The 17,576-nt window shown below is 38.4% G+C and overlaps 1 protein-coding gene across 1 annotated transcript in view; it reads left to right on the forward strand.

Annotated features, from left to right (window-relative positions):
• LOC127427265 (bone morphogenetic protein receptor type-1A-like) overlaps window positions 1–17,576 on the forward strand; it is a 65,332-nt gene that overhangs the window by 34,708 nt on the left and 13,048 nt on the right. Inside the window, exon 3 of the mRNA XM_051674755.1 lies at window positions 6,382–6,613. Coding sequence (XP_051530715.1) covers window positions 6,544–6,613 — 70 coding nt within the window. The 5' untranslated portion in view covers window positions 6,382–6,543. The remainder of the gene's footprint in view (window positions 1–6,381; window positions 6,614–17,576) is intronic.

Consider the following 17,576-nt stretch of genomic DNA (forward strand, 5'->3'; position numbering starts at 1 on the left):
TTGGCCCCTTAATTGCTGCTTGCTGCTTGTTCATCTCACCTGCCTTTCCAAAAGTCATCTGAAAAGGGATGTTTGGAGTCTTGTGGTTATCCTTCTTTTCTATATAAATGGACTTGCCTGAAAAAACAAAGATTGTCAAAGGTCCTGTCAATGCAGCATTATCTTCGGGAAAGAAGTGATACAGCTCGCTCTGTTCTTCCTCAAATTTCTGTCTCCAGAGCGACTTCCCCTTTCAAGCCTCATATGATTGACGACAATGGGAATGCCTTTCCAGACACCACATGCCATGCCTCTGTGATTTGCTATAAGGTATGGTTATTCTATATGGTGGCTACAGCCCTTTCCCCCATCCCTCTGGTCTTTCATCCATTCAAAGAATGCAGAGTGAGACCATAAATTTAGCTACACCACTTTATGCCTTCTGATTTAATAGTAGTTAATCTGCTACAGAGATTCACTTAGTGCCAGTATTCAAGCTGGGTTATTAATATTAGCCTAATCTGTGTGCCATTGCACATTCACTTCTCAAGTAATTCTAGTAATTTTTATTTTATTATCCCATTTTCTCCCAATTTGGAATGCCCAATTCTCACAACTTAGTAGGTCTTCATGGTGGTGCAGTTACTCACCTCAATCCGGGTGGCGGAGGACAAGTCTTCGTTGCCTCCGCTTCCGAGACTGTCAGTCCGCGCATCTTATCATGTGGCTCATTGTGCATGACACCGCGGAGGCTCATGCTACCCTCCACGAACCATGCACAACTTACCACGCACCCATTGAGAGTGAGAACCACAAATCGCAACCACGAGGAGGTTACCCCATGTGACTCTACCCTCCCTAGCAACCGGGCCAATTTGGTGGCTTAGGAAACCTGGCTGGAGTCACTCAGCATACCCTGGATTCGAACTCGCGACCAGGCCCACAATTCTAGTAATTTCTTAAGAGGAAATGTATCTTTATATAATAGTGTAACATTTTGCTTTCTATATTTTCATTCTATATTCTATATTTACTTTTTATATTGGATTTTTTTTTTCTTGTTCATAGTTTTATTTTTATGATGTTTATCTGCATCTTTTGTGTAGTGTTGTGACTGTGGTGGGGATGATCTTGTTTACAGATTGAAGTTTAAGTGTCAGGGGCCTCATGCTAGTGCACTTCCTGCCCTCGTGCTTCAAGCTTTTCTCACTGACTAGTCCAGGCATGCTTTTACCAGTCTTTAGTCTTTATCTCTCTAAAGCCCTATTCACACCAAAAGCGAAGCAAAAACGTTCATTGAAATCCTGTCGAAAAGCATTGAAAATCGAACTTGACAGTGAGCGTGATTATGTATTTGTTTGCCCCTTTTAGATTCTTGCATAACTGAACAAAAGTGTTTGTTGTTCAGCCCATGGGGCAGAATGAAATTCACATACTCTAATGCACAAATAAAACCCATTAATAAAATGTAAGCAGGTATGTTTTCACTATCCTGGAATGGTATTATGTAAAAAAAATAAAATAATGATAGTGTAATATAGGAAACTGTACAACAGTTAGTTATGGTCCTTGAAATTTGATTGGATGAGAGACATTCCATAAGTACTGATGTCACAGAACATCAGCACATTTGGACGCTTCACTGTTTGTATCACTGCTTGTGTTTTTGGTGTTTAAAACTAAAGTCTAAGAGCAGTGCAGATGTGTAAAGAGCTAAATTTGTTTCTTTACATTTATTTTTGTGACATTGCAGATTTTAGCCAGCAGGACACAACAAAAGAGACGAGATGAGCCAGTTGAGGTGACATGCATTAAATCAGCGTCAGTCAGTCAGTGTTTTCATTCATCAGCGCTAGGTGATCCCTCGGATTACTTCTACACTACTAAAGCTGGAAAATAGCTTTATATAGCTTTAAACTAACAGCTTAAGCATTAAAGGCCTTGATATACTTCCTACGAAATCAAACAACGAACGGTGGTTCAGTGGTTCGTAACAGCTCGCTGGGGCGAACTTTTAGAAATAGTTCTATTCGACAGCAAAACACATTCTTACTGCTATTGGTCCACGTCATCAGTAGGTGTGACCTAGAGCTCCACCTACCTTGATGCCAACAGCAAGTTCTGTTTATATTGTTTAGTGATTCAAAATCAGTCAACATGAACACATCGGCGTGTAGAGTTATTAGCAACCTGGTGCAACTTACCTACATCTGTACGATCATTCACTTAGAGAGATTTCCCAAGACCATGTCATGCGATTTTATTTTTGTTTAATTGGTCTACTAAAGGAATCAAATTTTATCAAATACTCTCAATTGCCCATTCACTTATGTGCCATCTGCAGTGAAAGCCATTCACACATATGTCTGAAGATATTCCCTTTTGTCTTTATTCTGAACATCATCACTTTTATACACTTATCTTTGTTATAGTATCAGTGTCATTTTAAATCACAATAACAGTGTAACCTGTGCATATAATGGCCGCGTATAGCGTGTTAGTGCATTAGTGTCATGAATTCAGAATATAAACAAGACAAATTAAACATTTTCATATATATTGCATTAAATCATCAATGAGTGATTAAAACAGCTTCTTTTACTGACCTCATGTGAAGTCTACTCATAGAATGAGGCATAAAGTCATTGATAACACATTTTGGTTAAAGTTTTACATGTAGCGTACTCATATTTAAATGTACTTCTGAATGTTCGGAAAAAGTATAAAGGTGCATGGCTGTTTAGAACTTCTTTTTACCCTTGAATGAAGAATGAAAAGGAACTTTTCCGGAAGTATATCGAGGCATTAAGGCTCATCACAGCTGAGAGACACAACAGACTGATTAATTACACAAACTTAAGGTGCTTACCTCTTACCAGAGTTTCTACATTAGAGAGGACATACCATTCAAAATGGTAGGAGATTGCTGTTTCAATAGCGAATGACTCTTGCGCATTGGCTATTGCAAAATAGGGAGGAATACCCCCACTCAGATGCTGTTTTTCCACAGAAAATGGAATGTGTTTGACCAAAATTACATTATCTTCAGAAAGCAGTGGTGGTAGAGAGATCTCTCACTCTCAAACACACACAATAACTTGTTATAAACAGCCCAAGCTGTCATTACTAATTCTGGAGTGACTGTAATTAGTAACGGAGGCTTGTTCGCATTTTTTGAACTAGCAACGGAAGATCCTGATCTGTAGTGTAAGAAAGTAGGTCCATGCTTAAATGCTTTTTTTTTTGTGACGTCCTTAGTTTTTCCGTATTTTTTTTATTTATTTTTTATCTGCTTGTTCTTTGAACTGTTGTATAAAAGCAATATCACACTCACAACTGTGCTATATGGCCCTACATAAGCACGGCTGTGATTACCTGCTGCTGAATCACTGATGTAGGGCCATACAGCAATTTTTGCAAGTGTGCTATTGCTTTAATATCACATTTAATATTTAGTATGATCATGGTTCCCACAGTCACAGAAAACCTGGAAATATGGGGGAATTGTAAAATAGTTTTCAAAGCCTTGAAAAGTCATGAAAAAAATCATGAAAATTTCTAAAGTAAAAATGTATTTCTCTAGTTTTGCTCTGCTTTTAAATGTGTCACCATCTAGATATTGTTCTGTGCAGAGTAAAACATGCTTGCAGTGTGATGTCCAATTTGTGTGCAAATCATTCTTTTTAGACTGTTATTTCAAATGGTAGACGCTAAACAATTCAGTAGTAGGGATGCACCAATACTACTTTTTCCCTTCTGATTTCGATACCTGGAATCTCAGTATAGGCCGATCCCGATACCAGTGGTGGTGTTTTTTTTTTAATTTTTTTTTTTATTTATTTTTTTAAATCAGTTTAGAATATCTATACTTCACTCTGTGATGCTAATGGGGGGAAATATTTTATATGCAAAGAAACACAAACCTTTAACTACACATTATTTCAATATAAATGTATAGCATATTAAGAAACTTTATTGTTAACTAGTCTACTAGACAATGTAGCAGCAAAATTAACAGTAATTCAAGTGAAAGACTTCAGTAGAAAAGAAGCCTGTTTTCTTTGCACAGATTTTTCAACTTGTATCTGGACTTTAAAGGATTCAGATCTCTTTTTTTGTACATTTTAGTTGTAAGATATCAGTCCACTTTTCATCTATTTTTTTGTCACCCAGTCAACATAAATATTGTTATAATTTGTAAACAACTAATAATAATGTATATTATTATTATTATTATTATTATTATTATTATTGACTTTTAAAATGTTGTTATAATAGAATTTTAATATATTTCGGTCGTGCACTTTTAAATTTAAAGCCTCAGGCTTTTATTTTGAAGGTCAGAACACTCCAGGATGCCCTGTAAGTGTCGGTTTGTGGGCTAGTTCACAGTTGTTTAATTCACTTCTTATTCAAAATCTGGTGAAATGCTCCTACGGTACCATTCTCAATGTATGTTATAAGTGAACAGAACTATTGAGCATCTACAACTGTTGTTCTTTTGTAGCACTCGCATATTGCACGCCGCTCTGAGAGCTGAAAATAGCCGCGAGCGAATCACCAACCTGCACGTGCTATATGTTTGTCAACCGAGCCGCGCCATTCACTAACGTGCTACATGTTTACTTATTAAGCACAGCCATTTGCTATTTACAAAGCAATCACATGTCTTCAGGTGGCTTTGAATTAAATGCACGAGTCATATGGACTACTTTTAATAGTTCTTTTATGTCATTTATTGAGCTTGACAGTGAGACCATGACTAACACAGAGTATCGGATTTGGATTGGGCTCGTTGGACCGAAAACCGATCCATTTAAAAATGTCAGTATCGGATCGGTGCATCCCTATTTAATAGCAAATCGATCTGAATCAAAAAAATATTCTTTTAATTCCATATCCAGAAATTACAAATGACTGGAGAAGTAATGAAAATGTCATGGAACTTCGTTGGTAACAAATGTTGGGAAGCATGTATCATACTAATATATACAGTATTATATCACATGTCAATCTTAAGTACTATTACTGGTAGTTGGCGCGTTGTTTTTCTTTTCTTTTCTTTTTTTTGCGGATTGCAGAAACAAAATCTACTTGGATGGAAAGGTTCAAAGGTTCATTGTAGGAGGAATTTTCATCCCAGGTGTGATTGGACCCATAGGAATGCATTGTTTTGATTTATTTGTGATGGAATTTGAGGCAAAAATCTGTGCTCTGCATGAATACACTTTTACACAATATAAATGTCTCTCCAGGCTTAGAAAGCATAGATGGACTTCTCATTAAAAACACAAAACGTCATGGTCTTACAATGATAAAATGAGTTTCTTTTTTCTTATTTTCAGTTAGTCACATCACATTGTTTTCCCATTTACTAAAAAGAAAATCGATTGTGTACACAAGGTAAATTGTGTTGCTTGTGAAAGTGACTGTGGTTTATTTTCTTGGCCTGAGAGGGGATGAGTCAGTGAAACCTGTTGCAAGCCATATGTCTCCGTCTCTTTCCCTGTGGTCCTGCATGTAGAAGGATCTGTCCTGTCTTAAGAAGCAACAGGAGCCCCGCCTTTTGTTTCCCCATTACCCAGGAGTCAGGGAAGTGTGAAAAGTAGGACGCAGGTCGGGGCTCTTTGTCCCCCTTGGCCAAATGAGAAGTGACAGACACCGGCCCCCTCTCTGTGCCTGTTAATTCAGGCCCCCAGTCCTGCACAGCCACTGGGAGCCACTAATTGCATCGAGACAAGCAGGAGCTAAGAGAGAGCAGACACATTATGTTATTTACGCTGGACAGAGCCCAACACCAGCCATTTGAAAGGGACACTGCTTAAGCAGTCTTCCAGACTTGAGAGCCGCCATTCCACAGCTCTGCTCTGATGCGGGGTCATAGGTCAGGATCTTACAAGTCACGGTGCTAAGATGGAAGTGCAAAGGAATTTAAATACCACCCTGATCCTTTCTATTGAGGTTGCTCGGTTGCTTCCTGGCACTGAGCAAGGAAACATGCCACAGTAATGGATTGGAAACATCAGAGCCAGTGAGAGAGAGATTCGGGTCAATGCACTGAACGTTGTTGTTGTGAAAAATCTGCTGATTTTTAACGTTGTCATCAATGAAAGGCTGGTCGACAGATGAGGTTTTTTTTTCCGAAATTGTGAGAGTGACTTGTGATTTGTCTTTGGAAGCATCTTTTTAACCCAAGAATGGATTTAAACAATTGTGACCAAATAAAAAAAGTACATTGTAGATCAACTAGAGTTGCATTCTAACTGTGTGATATCCAGCTATTGTTGCATATTAAAAATTACCTTTATTGGAAAGAAAGCATTTTATTTCTGCTGGGCCAGCAGAAGTGAATCATTATTGTTGAGCCTTAAACATTAATAAGTGTTCCTCTTTTCATTGTAGGGTCTTAAATAAGAGGAGGCTATAAAGAGGCCTTGAAGTCTTCATCACGCAATCTTCCTCTTCCTCCGTCCACTTGCCTTCACAGCTAATTGGCCACCTCAGTTGTCTCAGAAGCAGCATTGCACGGCGCAGCCAATCCAGCCACACGTTTCCACTGTCAGCATGAAGAAAAGCGTCTCTGTCTTCCTTGCCGTTTTGGGAGCCAGCGTCCTCCTCTCGCTGCAGGTTGAGGGTAAGCCCGTTTCATTATCGTAAAGTGCCTACACTTGACTATCAGTTCCCCCTCAGTGGACCAAGCAGACACTTGGCAGTAGTGGCCTATTTGATGCAGTGTGTCTGTTTTTAATCGGAATGTGTTTTCGTTTGTTTTTGTTTACAAAAGGGAAGAAAGCAAAACCTGGAGATGACTGAAAGGGTCATCTGTTTTGTTTCATCTGGATGCACAATTGAAATAAAGCAGCAATTTGTAATCCAAAGCAGACTGAGGCAGCAGGAGAATTGATTTCTCCATATTTGGATGATACCCAGTGTTTGCAGTACACTCGCTGCCTGTTTTAATGGATGGTGGCCTCTCTTTTATTCTCATCAGGCCCAGAAAGCTCAAAATCTGTCTCCTCAAATTTGTGATGCATTAGCAAACAAATACTGTCTGCAGCATATTCATCCAAATTAGATTAATTTTATTAATTTGATGCCCTTCTGATCTTTTCTTTATGCTTCAGTAGTAATGGAGGTTTTGTCTCGTTTTAGATAAATGCAGACGCTGCGCATGAAAATGCACACTTTTCTCTCAAATGATAAGCTGTATCAGAATGTAATGGCCTCCATCAGAGGCTGTTGTGTGGCATTTATGTAGACTTTATGTGGTTCTTTCATCTGCTTAGTAGAGCATTCTTTGATTGTAATTTAAAAATACGCATTTAGTGCTGAGGTGCAAATAGGCCATTGGTTTTTCATTTGGCTATTCAAAGAAACAATGGTTTGGTGATCTTTGAATTGGTTTAAAATTGTTAAGGAAGGGAACGAGGTGTATGTCAATGGGAAAGATTGTACACCTGTTTGTTGTAAGTGAATGCTGTTTTTCCTCCAGAGTTTTGCACTAATATGTTAATGAAAGCAGTTGTAGGGTAAAGGGAATTTGAATTGAAATGTTAATTTGTCAGTTTTAACAAGGCACAGATTACAGTATGTCACTCAAACGAAAACTTACTATGGTCTGTTTTTTCTTCAAAAATTTTGAAATTTTGTTTTGTAAAGAAATTATAAGTCAAAGTATATGTGACTTTGTTACATAATATTTTGTTATAGAACTGGGTAAAAATTATAGATTTTCCGATGCATCGCGATCTTCGTTTGATCGCTTTTGATATAGATTCTTAAATCCTTGAACAATCTTTTCCTCTGTGCCAACCCTCAATAATAGAAGTAAATCACTCGCATGTGTGACCGAATTTCATACTAAGCAACTAAAATCTCTTAGCCACTGTCTGGTGTACTTTGTTCAGATTTCTCTCAACAGTGATTGTGGTTAAGTAGACAGCAGTGAAATCATTTCACTGCATGTTGAGAGTAAAAGTTTGGTTTAACTTGTTCTGTGTCCAAAGACAAGATCCACACAATCCATTTGTCATTGAATAATTTCTCTTTTAAAATGCTTTCTGTTCTTTACAGTCAGTTGTTGATTAATAAAAAAAAAAAAAAGAAACCCTAAATTTTAATCACACATGGATGCGCTAAAGAAGCCATGCACATCGTCTCATATGCTCTCACTGGCTGATGCCGGTAGTCTTGAAGAGATTTAGCATGTGTTCGCGTATCAACCTAAATACTTGAAATTGCATATTTTATGTTGCATATATATTTTTGTTAAATGTTTGTTTACTTGCATAATTTGTACTATTTACAAGGCATTTATTAATGTAATAGGCTGAATGAGAAATTTTTCAAAAGCTAAAATTTGAAAAACTAATAATAAAATATAATTTGTCAAATATATTTTTTTAATTGTACCAAGAAGGGTTACCTAGAAGGTTAGAAGGTCCTTTTATAATTATGAGCAGCTGAGAGAGAATTTATTTCATATATGGACATAGTAACAGAAATATACCCATATGAATCAATATCGAATCAAAATCAAAATTGAGTCGAATTAGGTGCATGTGTATTGGAATCGAGTCAAAATGGGAATTTTGTATCTATACCCGGCTCTATTTTGCTATGCAGTCAACAAGTCCACTCAACAATTTTGAAACCGGTCCACCCTTGTTGAAATCAGTAGATTCTTTGTTTAATTTTGACTCTTGGAGATCTCAGATTGCCCACTGATGTCACAAGGTTATACTATCTGTTTCTGTTTTGTTCTTTGAAGTATATTTTTCTAATTGCCTCTATATTTTAGGGACTAATATATTGGAGTCATAAACGCTGCCTATTTTTAGCAACATGAAAGCCATGGGGGAGAGCATTTCCTGCTCTGCATCAAGATTGAAAACTGTGGCTCTATCCAGTCTGCAAGAAAAACAAATCAAAAGAGATTAAGATGCACTTAACCTCCAAGTTTAAATTTGGAGAAAAAAAAGCCCTCAACCTCATTACCTCCTTTTAGAGTTAAAGGGATAGTTCACCCATACATACTTTCTTCCATCGAATACAAAAGGAGATGTTACTTCCAATCAATGAAAGTGAATAGTGACTGAGGCGGTCATCCTCCCTAATATCTCCTTTTGAATTCCAGAGAATACACAAAAGGAAGAAAAGTCATACGGGTTTGGAACAATGTGAAGGTGAGTAAATGATGAGAGAATTTATATTTTTGGGTGAACTATTCCTTTAAGCTTGTAATATTGCATACAAAGGAAACAAACTAAATCTGCATCTCTGGGGTGGAACTGCATTTCAGGAACTGCATTCTTACTGTTGTTGAGTTTTGACCTACAGGGTTAAACTGTTGTTTATGTGAGATCACAAATGTTTTTGTTCACTGCTGTGGCACTGACCCAGTTTGAACTTTTATGATTGTTTGAAGTGGTCACTGTCCACCAGTGAGCGTAGCAAAGCTCTTAAAATATATTCTTCCTGCTGCCGTTTCCCTCCCAGAAAAGGAACAAAAGAAGAAATGGGTGCTGTCAGCAATTTCTTCTCACTCGTAAAGTCAACCAGAGCCTTTAAAACAAAGGGTAACTAACCTCGGTCATTGCAAAGGTTCCTTTTAAATGGTGAGGGAGACTGGAACGAGACAGAGTGAGAGATGAACTGCAGATGAATGTTAGCGTGTTTTTTGGTTTTTATTTCTGAAGGCTGAACTGAGGGCAACGTCTAAAACAGAGTAATGTCTCCTGACTGCATATGGCAGCAAGTTCCTCTGAGAAATGTCATGTCACTCAACACTCTTTACACTGGCTTTCAATCCCTTGCTAATAAATGAACTTTGGTGGAATTTTCATGCCTTCAGAAGAGAAGGTGAGTTTGGACACTTGGACTCATAGGAAACCCAAGCAGGCTGAAATGAAAACCAAAAACAATTTTTCCTCAGTCAAAAATGGTGATTTGTGATAGCATAAATGCACGGTCATCCACATGTGCAAATGTTTCTATTTTGCATTTTTCTAATTTAATAGTTTAATTTTCATTACAAATGATATTATCAAGCATAACAGTTTGAGGGAAAAATTTGTGCAAAACCCGATGATTATGATATAATCATGATCCTGCATGTGAATTTTCTCAGAGCATCTTGTGAAAGTGCTTTAATGATAGAAAACCTGTCCTTTTGTAAAAGATGAGGTACAGTTAATGTCACAAATTTGATTACTGATCACAAAATTGTGTGGAATCTTAAATATTTCTTATATTATGTCATACATTTTTCAAAATCACGCAGCGTAATCACTAGCATGCAAGCAACAGCGAGAGAAGGGCAGGCTATTTTATTTATACAGTATGAAGTTTTTCGCACCTGCATTCCAGTCTACATCTACATTCATTTTTTTTTTTCTTCTACCAATTTGGCATGCCCAATTCCCAATGTGCTTTTAAGTCCTCATGGTCGTGTAGTGATTCGCCTCAATCCGGGTGGCAGAGGACGAATCCCAGCTGCCTCCGCGTCTGAGACCGTCAACCCGCACATCTTATCACGTGGCTTGTTGAGCGCGTTGCACGGAGATATAGCGCATGTGGAGGCTCCACACCATCCACTGCGGCATCCACGCTCAACTCACCACATGGCCCACTAGCGAACTCCAGGGGTGGTAGCCAGCATCTTTACGTCTGAGCTACCCAGGCCCCCGTAATCCTTCTTCTTGATCACGCAGCGTGATTTTCATCAGCTGAATGGGAGGCTAAACACTATTAAAGCGTGACAAGACTAGTGCTGCATGTGCAAGCCATTTGCGAATCACAGCTAATTAGCCCTTTTCAGTGAATCGCACCTGCAAATTCCTAAAACTTTATTTCCAGGTTTCATTTATATTTTGAATAGATTGATTTTTGAACCCCATGATGTGGGTTTGTTTTCTCTTTTTTATCATTTAATGTCATCACCCGTATGACTGGGTTGGAAATCTCAAGGATTAATAGTGGTGTTTTCCTTATTAGGTTACATGTTGTTCTGAAAGCAAAAAGAAACAAATGAAACACGGAATGTAGTCCGTCATCCGTGCAGCCAGACCCAAGCAAAGTGGGAGCATTTACTTGCGCAATTAACCGAAAGTGAAGCGCTGTCGGCTCGTGATGCACGAATGGCTTGCACGTGTTGCACAAGTCTGTTAGGTATACTGCAGTCTCGTCACATTTTAACTTTTTGTTTAGCCTCCCATTCATCTCATAAAAACACGCTGCATGATCATGAGGAAGGATTGCATCAAGATGTAGATTGGAATGCAGGTGTGGAATTTATATAAATAAAATAGTCTACTTCTCTCTCTTTGCATCAATCTTGAAATCGGGCCAATACTGAGATGCGATATTTGGGTTGGGGGCATTTTGATCTTTATGGTGGGCAAGTGGTCATCTCTTAATTGGACCGGCAGGGGGAGGGGGTCAGATGTTTTTGGGGGAGCACAAGGAAAATATTTGGGGGTAATGGATGTTTTTTCCCCCATCCATAAGTTAACATTAATAAAAAAAAAAAATATATCAATAAATATATGAATGGAATGTGATTGTTTCAGGACCAATAAGGCCATTTTGCCAATTATTTTGGACAAACAATCTTGTTGCTTCCGTGACTCTGTCCCTCTGCCCTCGTCTCCTATCCTGCACTGCTGTACCATGCTGGGCCAGCCGCCCAGACTCTACTACAGGAAGCTTGTTGAGTCTATTGTTGATGCTCTGAGTTTCCCCTACACTTTCAACTGTTTCCTGTATTACACTGGCTGTCAGGTACCAGACTAAATACTCCAAATCCGCACTGCTCTCCAGAAATTATCATTACAGTGGGACAATGTATAGTAGGGTGTGTAATGATGTGCGTGTCTCTGATTGCAACTGTGTATTCAAATGCATTTAAATTCAGTTTTTCACAATTCCTGACATGTAATTGTAGAAAACATTCCCTGTCGTAGGTCAGTTAGGATCACTCCTTTATTTTAAGAATGTGAAATGTCAGAATAATAGTAGAGAGAATTATATATTTCAGCTTTCATTTCTTTCATCATAATCTTTTTTATTTTACCCCTTTTTCACCCAGTTTGGAATGCCCAATTCCCAATGTGCTTTTAAGTCCTCATGGTCGCGTAGTGATTCGCCTCAATCCGGGTGGCGGAGGACGAATCCCAGCTGCCTCCGCGTCTGAGACCGCCAACCCGCACATCTTATCACGTGGCTTGTTGAGCGCATTGCCATGGAGACATCCATGCTCAACTCACCACGTGCCCCACCAAGAACGAACCACATTATAGTGACCACGAGGAGGTTACCCCATGTGACTCTACCCTCCCTAGCAACCGGGCCAATTTGGCTGCTTAGGAGTCCTGGCTGGAGTCACACGGCACGCCCTGGGATTCAAACTAGCGAACTCCAGGGGTGGTAGCCAGTGTCTTTTATCACTGAGCTACCCAGGCCCCGAATGCATCTCATTCCTGAGCGGTATGAAGGCTGCGTGGTCCCATGATGTTTATACTTGCATACTATTGTTTGTACAGATGAATGTGGTACCTTCAGGCGTTTGGAAATGAACCAAAGGATGAACCAGACTTGTGGAGGTCCACAATTTTTATGAGGTCTTGGCTGATTATTTTGATTTTCCCATGATGTCAAGCAAAGAGGCACTGAGTTTGAAGGTAGGCCTTAAAATACATCTACAGGTACACCTCCAATTGACGCCAATTAGCCTATCAGAAGCTAATTGGCTAATTGCCTAAAGGCTTGAAATAATTTTCTGGATTTTCCAAACTGCTTCAAGGCACAGTTAACTTAGTGTATGTAAATGTCTGACCCACTGGAACTGTGATATAGTCAATTAAAAATGAAACAATCTGTCTGCAAACAATTGTTGGAAATATTACTTGTGTCATGCACAAAGTAGATGTTCTAAACGACTTGCCAAAACTATAGTTTGCTAATATGAAATCTGTGGAGTGGTTAAAAAATTAGTTTTAATGACTTTAACCTAAGTGTATGTAAACTTCTGGCGTCAACTGTAGACCACACACACTGGTTTTGAAGCATTTGCATAAAGGATGGTTGTACTTCTGCTGTTGTACACTGACATGTGTGCATGTGTTCAGCAGTGAAACATAACGGCCTGTTAGAGGCATTCTAAACTCTCACTTTTACAGCTTGCTGTTGGGTGCTTGGCTCTAGAGGTGTCTCCGAGCTCATTAGAGCTTTACTTTCATAAAGGCAGCCAACTTTATTGGTCTGTGTCAGGCAGGCCGTTGTTTTCCACATGTTCCCTTTTTTCCTCCCCCTCATTCCATTTTTAACTAGCTGGTTTTCAAATAGTGGAGGATTATTATGTGTTGGGACATTCTGAAATGGGAGCCCTTGTCCGGGTACATGTGATAATTATAATGATCGTTATTAAGATGAAAGTGAATAAATAATAATGGCAGGTTCAGGTTAATGGCCACTTAAAGCCCAAGTCATTCCTTACAACATACAGGCTGGCCTTTTTTATGGTGTTAATTTTCTTTGTTGCCTATCAGATGTAGAACATTTTGAAAAGCTTTGAAAACTACTTGCAGTACATTCAAGGTATACATTTTATCGTTATGTGCATTCCCTGGGAATGGATCATGCGATGCTTTACCTGTCGAGCTACCAGAATTTATTACATAAATGTCTCTAATGTCTGCCTGTTTGATACATGCAGAATTGCCCTTACAAGAAGGGCAAAACTCCTATGTGTCATCCCTCAAGGATACATAATTCACATGTTAATTTGATATGTCTAATGCAGTGTTTCCCAAACTTTTTCTGCCGCGGCACACTTTTTACGACTAAAAAATGCTACGGCACACCACTATCCCACATAGGCTGACCATTGTCAATATTTTTCCTTTTCAAGAACTTGTCCATGTTTTCTGTCTGTCTTAGTAGCGTGTTTACTTGTAATGTGTGAAATTCGGCTATGCAAAAAAAAAAAAAAAATCACATAGGTAGGCTACGCTGTGTGAGGTCACAGGTGGCAAGAGCGCTAAATGCGTACTGAAAAAACAACAAATTTGCTTCTTTTCTAATTTGTAGATTTGTTCTTGCAATGCCACAATAAATTACAGGGATGCAAAATCATGAGGGGTGAAAAAGGTAAGACAATCACTGGTCCACAAACATTTTTTCTGGGGATATTTTTTTAAAATATGCTAAAAGCACCAATTCCAGCTATTTTAGTGATTCAAGTTTATTCAAGTTTACAGTTGTGCAGAATTAGCTGAAAAATATTAGCTGAGTATTTTGGTGAGGCTTGCTTCTGTTTCACAAATTTGTTAAATTTTATTAACTGATTAGTTCAGTGATCCCTTCTGGAAATGTCACTAGATGGCAACAAATGAGCATCTTATGTGCTATGAGTGAGTCAGTGGATCATTTTGAGTCATTCATGACCGAAATCTACCATTAAAAGAATTAAAAAGCATTAAAAGAACAACGCATATCTATAGTCTTCCTTGAGGCTGAGCATTATTTTTCATCCAAAAAGATTATTATTATTATTATTAAAACTTGCATGGCTACAAATCTACTGACTTCAGTAAAAGAATTATAAACACAAAGCAGATCTACGGAATCATTTTCCTACAGTAGCCTATTTAAACTGCTGAGCATGGCTTTTATCAGAAAAGACCACAATAATAGACAAATAATAATAATTTTGAGTTTCAGTAATGTTCTTTCATCATTGTAAAGCGCATTTCACATGAATTGAGTCGAGGCATCAACGCTCCGTTCAACGCCAGCGTCAAGCGCCGCATTGCCCTCCACATGACAAGCGTTGCAGAAAGCGTCACAGAGGGATGATTTTAGGAGTTTGCCACGTAAAAAAGTGGGAGATGTGCACAATAAACATTGAAAACATGTATTTGGAAGAGAGAAAAAAAAAGCTTGCAGTTGCTTTGATTGCAGAAAGTAATAAAAGGACTCGTTTATGTTTAGGTCTTAGCGTTTTCTTGGTGAATTTAAATTAGTTCAATAACTGGGGTCTCTGATATTCGTAAATGATAAGGTAATATTTAATTAAAATAAATTGAGACATTCAATGTCGCTTCACAAATTTGGATAGTTTTTAAATATTTCTTGTTGCTTAGTACTCGCAAAGACATTATTGGTGAACGTCACTTCATAGACATCAGTGTATTCTGCAGCGCTGACGCGAGTCATGTGAAAGACCCTTAATGCGTATAAATATCAGTCACTTTTACACATTAATCATTGCTCTTCACAATCACAAAATTGACCGTTTATGAATTCAAAATGGCGCGTTTCTCCGAAAGGTGAGTTTGGATCCCTGAATATTTTTTTTTTTTCATGCAATTATTTATTTTGTGGAATTTGGTAATTTTCCACGGCACACCTGACAATCTTTCACGGCGCAGTGGTCGGGAAACACTGGTCTAATGGATACCCAGCCATGTATTTTGACATGAGGACATCTTGGAAGAGCTTTGTGTTTTTTGTTTTTTTTTACCCTCTCCTACATCTTTGTTTCAGACACTGAGAAACTGTCATGAGGACCAGTGTTTTGATTATAGGTTTGTGAGCCAAACGCCCTCGTAGAGACTTGGCTGGTCATTGCATCATTTCCTGTTAAAGGGATAGTTCTCCCTAAAATGAAAATTCTGTCATCATTTAGTCACCATAATGTTGTTTCAAGCTTACAGAAAACAAAAAGTGATGATAGGCTAAGATTCTGCCTTAGTCGCTATTTACATTTATTGTAAGGAAAAAAGGTGCAGTGAAAGTGAATGTTGACATTCTGCCTAACATCAACATGAGGGTGAGTAAATGATGGAAACAACACTAGGGTGAGTGAATATGACTATATATATATATATATATATATATATATATATATACACACACACATATATATATACACATTATAGTAAACTATCCCTTTAAGTATTTTCAGTTGTAACACTAAGAAATAACAGCTACAATAAAGAGAGCACATAGAGACTGATAAGTTTTAAAAGTTTTTTATTTAAAGCTTTGCTGTTTGGAAACATCTCACAATTGGCATACTTTTGGCACATACTCTCAAAGTAGGATATTGTTTGAATTTATTTACAGTAAGCATTGAGCAACTAACTGTTTGTGTACCTGACAGCAACCAGAAGCAGCTGGCATAGCCTGTTGATCAAGGTGTGAATGCTCCACCTTTTTTTGGATTGGAGCTTCCAAATTTGGTGCTTACCTCTTGACCAGCCTTCCTTTACAGCTTCGATAGTGACTCTAAGCTGTCTACTCTACCATCTGCTTTAATAAGGTTAAACCCCAGATGTTTACCCTGGAGATCATGGTTGAAACTTCAAACAGAGCTACTGCCTCTTCTTAGGCTAGGGTATACTTCGTTTTCCACGTGCCATTACGTCTCACGCATGGTCAAGCACTCTAGCCTTTTAAAGTTTACTCCATTGGCCACAACCATGTTCAGATGCATTCAATGCATGTGCACTATGGCTGCTTTGTGATGTACTCAGTGCAGTAAATCCCAATAAGGCTGTCAAATGAAAATTGAAATATTTGTCAAAATTAAAATGAACCTTCTAATGCAAAAACTGTGCATTCAAATCCTAAATTTGTGCCAAGCACTGATGATGACTTAAATTTCTATGGCCATGCGCCTTGCTTTCTTTCTAGTGTCTCGTAGTTTTAGCAATGCGTTTTTAAACACTGTAAGAAACGAGTTAAATTTGGAAAAGCATGTCTCGAGATCCCTTCGTTCTGTTCAGTTCAGTTGCGCTCCATCTCACGTCCTGTTTGAAAAGCCCCTATTGCAGCACTAGGTTCAGATACATACACTGAGGCAGAGTCTAAGCCGCAAATGCAGAGTTCAACCCAATACCACTACTATCTGGGAATATGTACATAAAACTGTAATTAATGGAAAAAGATTGGTACCACTGGTTTTTTGAAGCTCGAGTACCACGGTGTTACAGTGGCACTGGTATTGTGCAGCACTAATTTAAAATAGAACTGTCCACTTTTGTTAACAGCCAGTTAAGTTCTTTGCTATAAACAATGTCATATAGTGCCTTCTGCTTAATTATTTTGCATTGCACCCTCTTATGGACTTAGGAGACAACGTTGATTTTAAAAATGTTGTGTATACTGCCTGGCCAAAAAAAAAAGTCGCCATTTGGATTTAAGGCAGAGTTATGATCTGGGGTTGCTTCGGTTGGTCAGGTCTAGGCTCAGCAATGTTATGCGGCAATAAAATGAAGTCAGCTGACTACCTGAATGTACTGAATGACCATCTTATCCCATCAATGGATTTTTTCTTCCCTGACGGCACGGGCATATTCCAGGACAACAATGACAAGATTCATTGGGCTCAAATTGTGAAAGAGTGGTTCAGGGTGCATAAGGAATCATTTTCACACATGAATTGGCCACCACAGAGTCCTGATCTTAACCCCATTGAAAGTTTTTGGGATTTGCTGGAGAAGACTTTACAGAGTGGTTTGACTCTTCCGTTGTCAATACAAGATCTCGGCAACTCTGGATGGAAATAAATGTGTTGTATATGGTTGTCAAAA

This window comes from Myxocyprinus asiaticus, chromosome 36, assembly GCF_019703515.2.
Source record: "Myxocyprinus asiaticus isolate MX2 ecotype Aquarium Trade chromosome 36, UBuf_Myxa_2, whole genome shotgun sequence".
Taxonomy (NCBI): Eukaryota; Metazoa; Chordata; class Actinopteri; order Cypriniformes; family Catostomidae; genus Myxocyprinus; species Myxocyprinus asiaticus.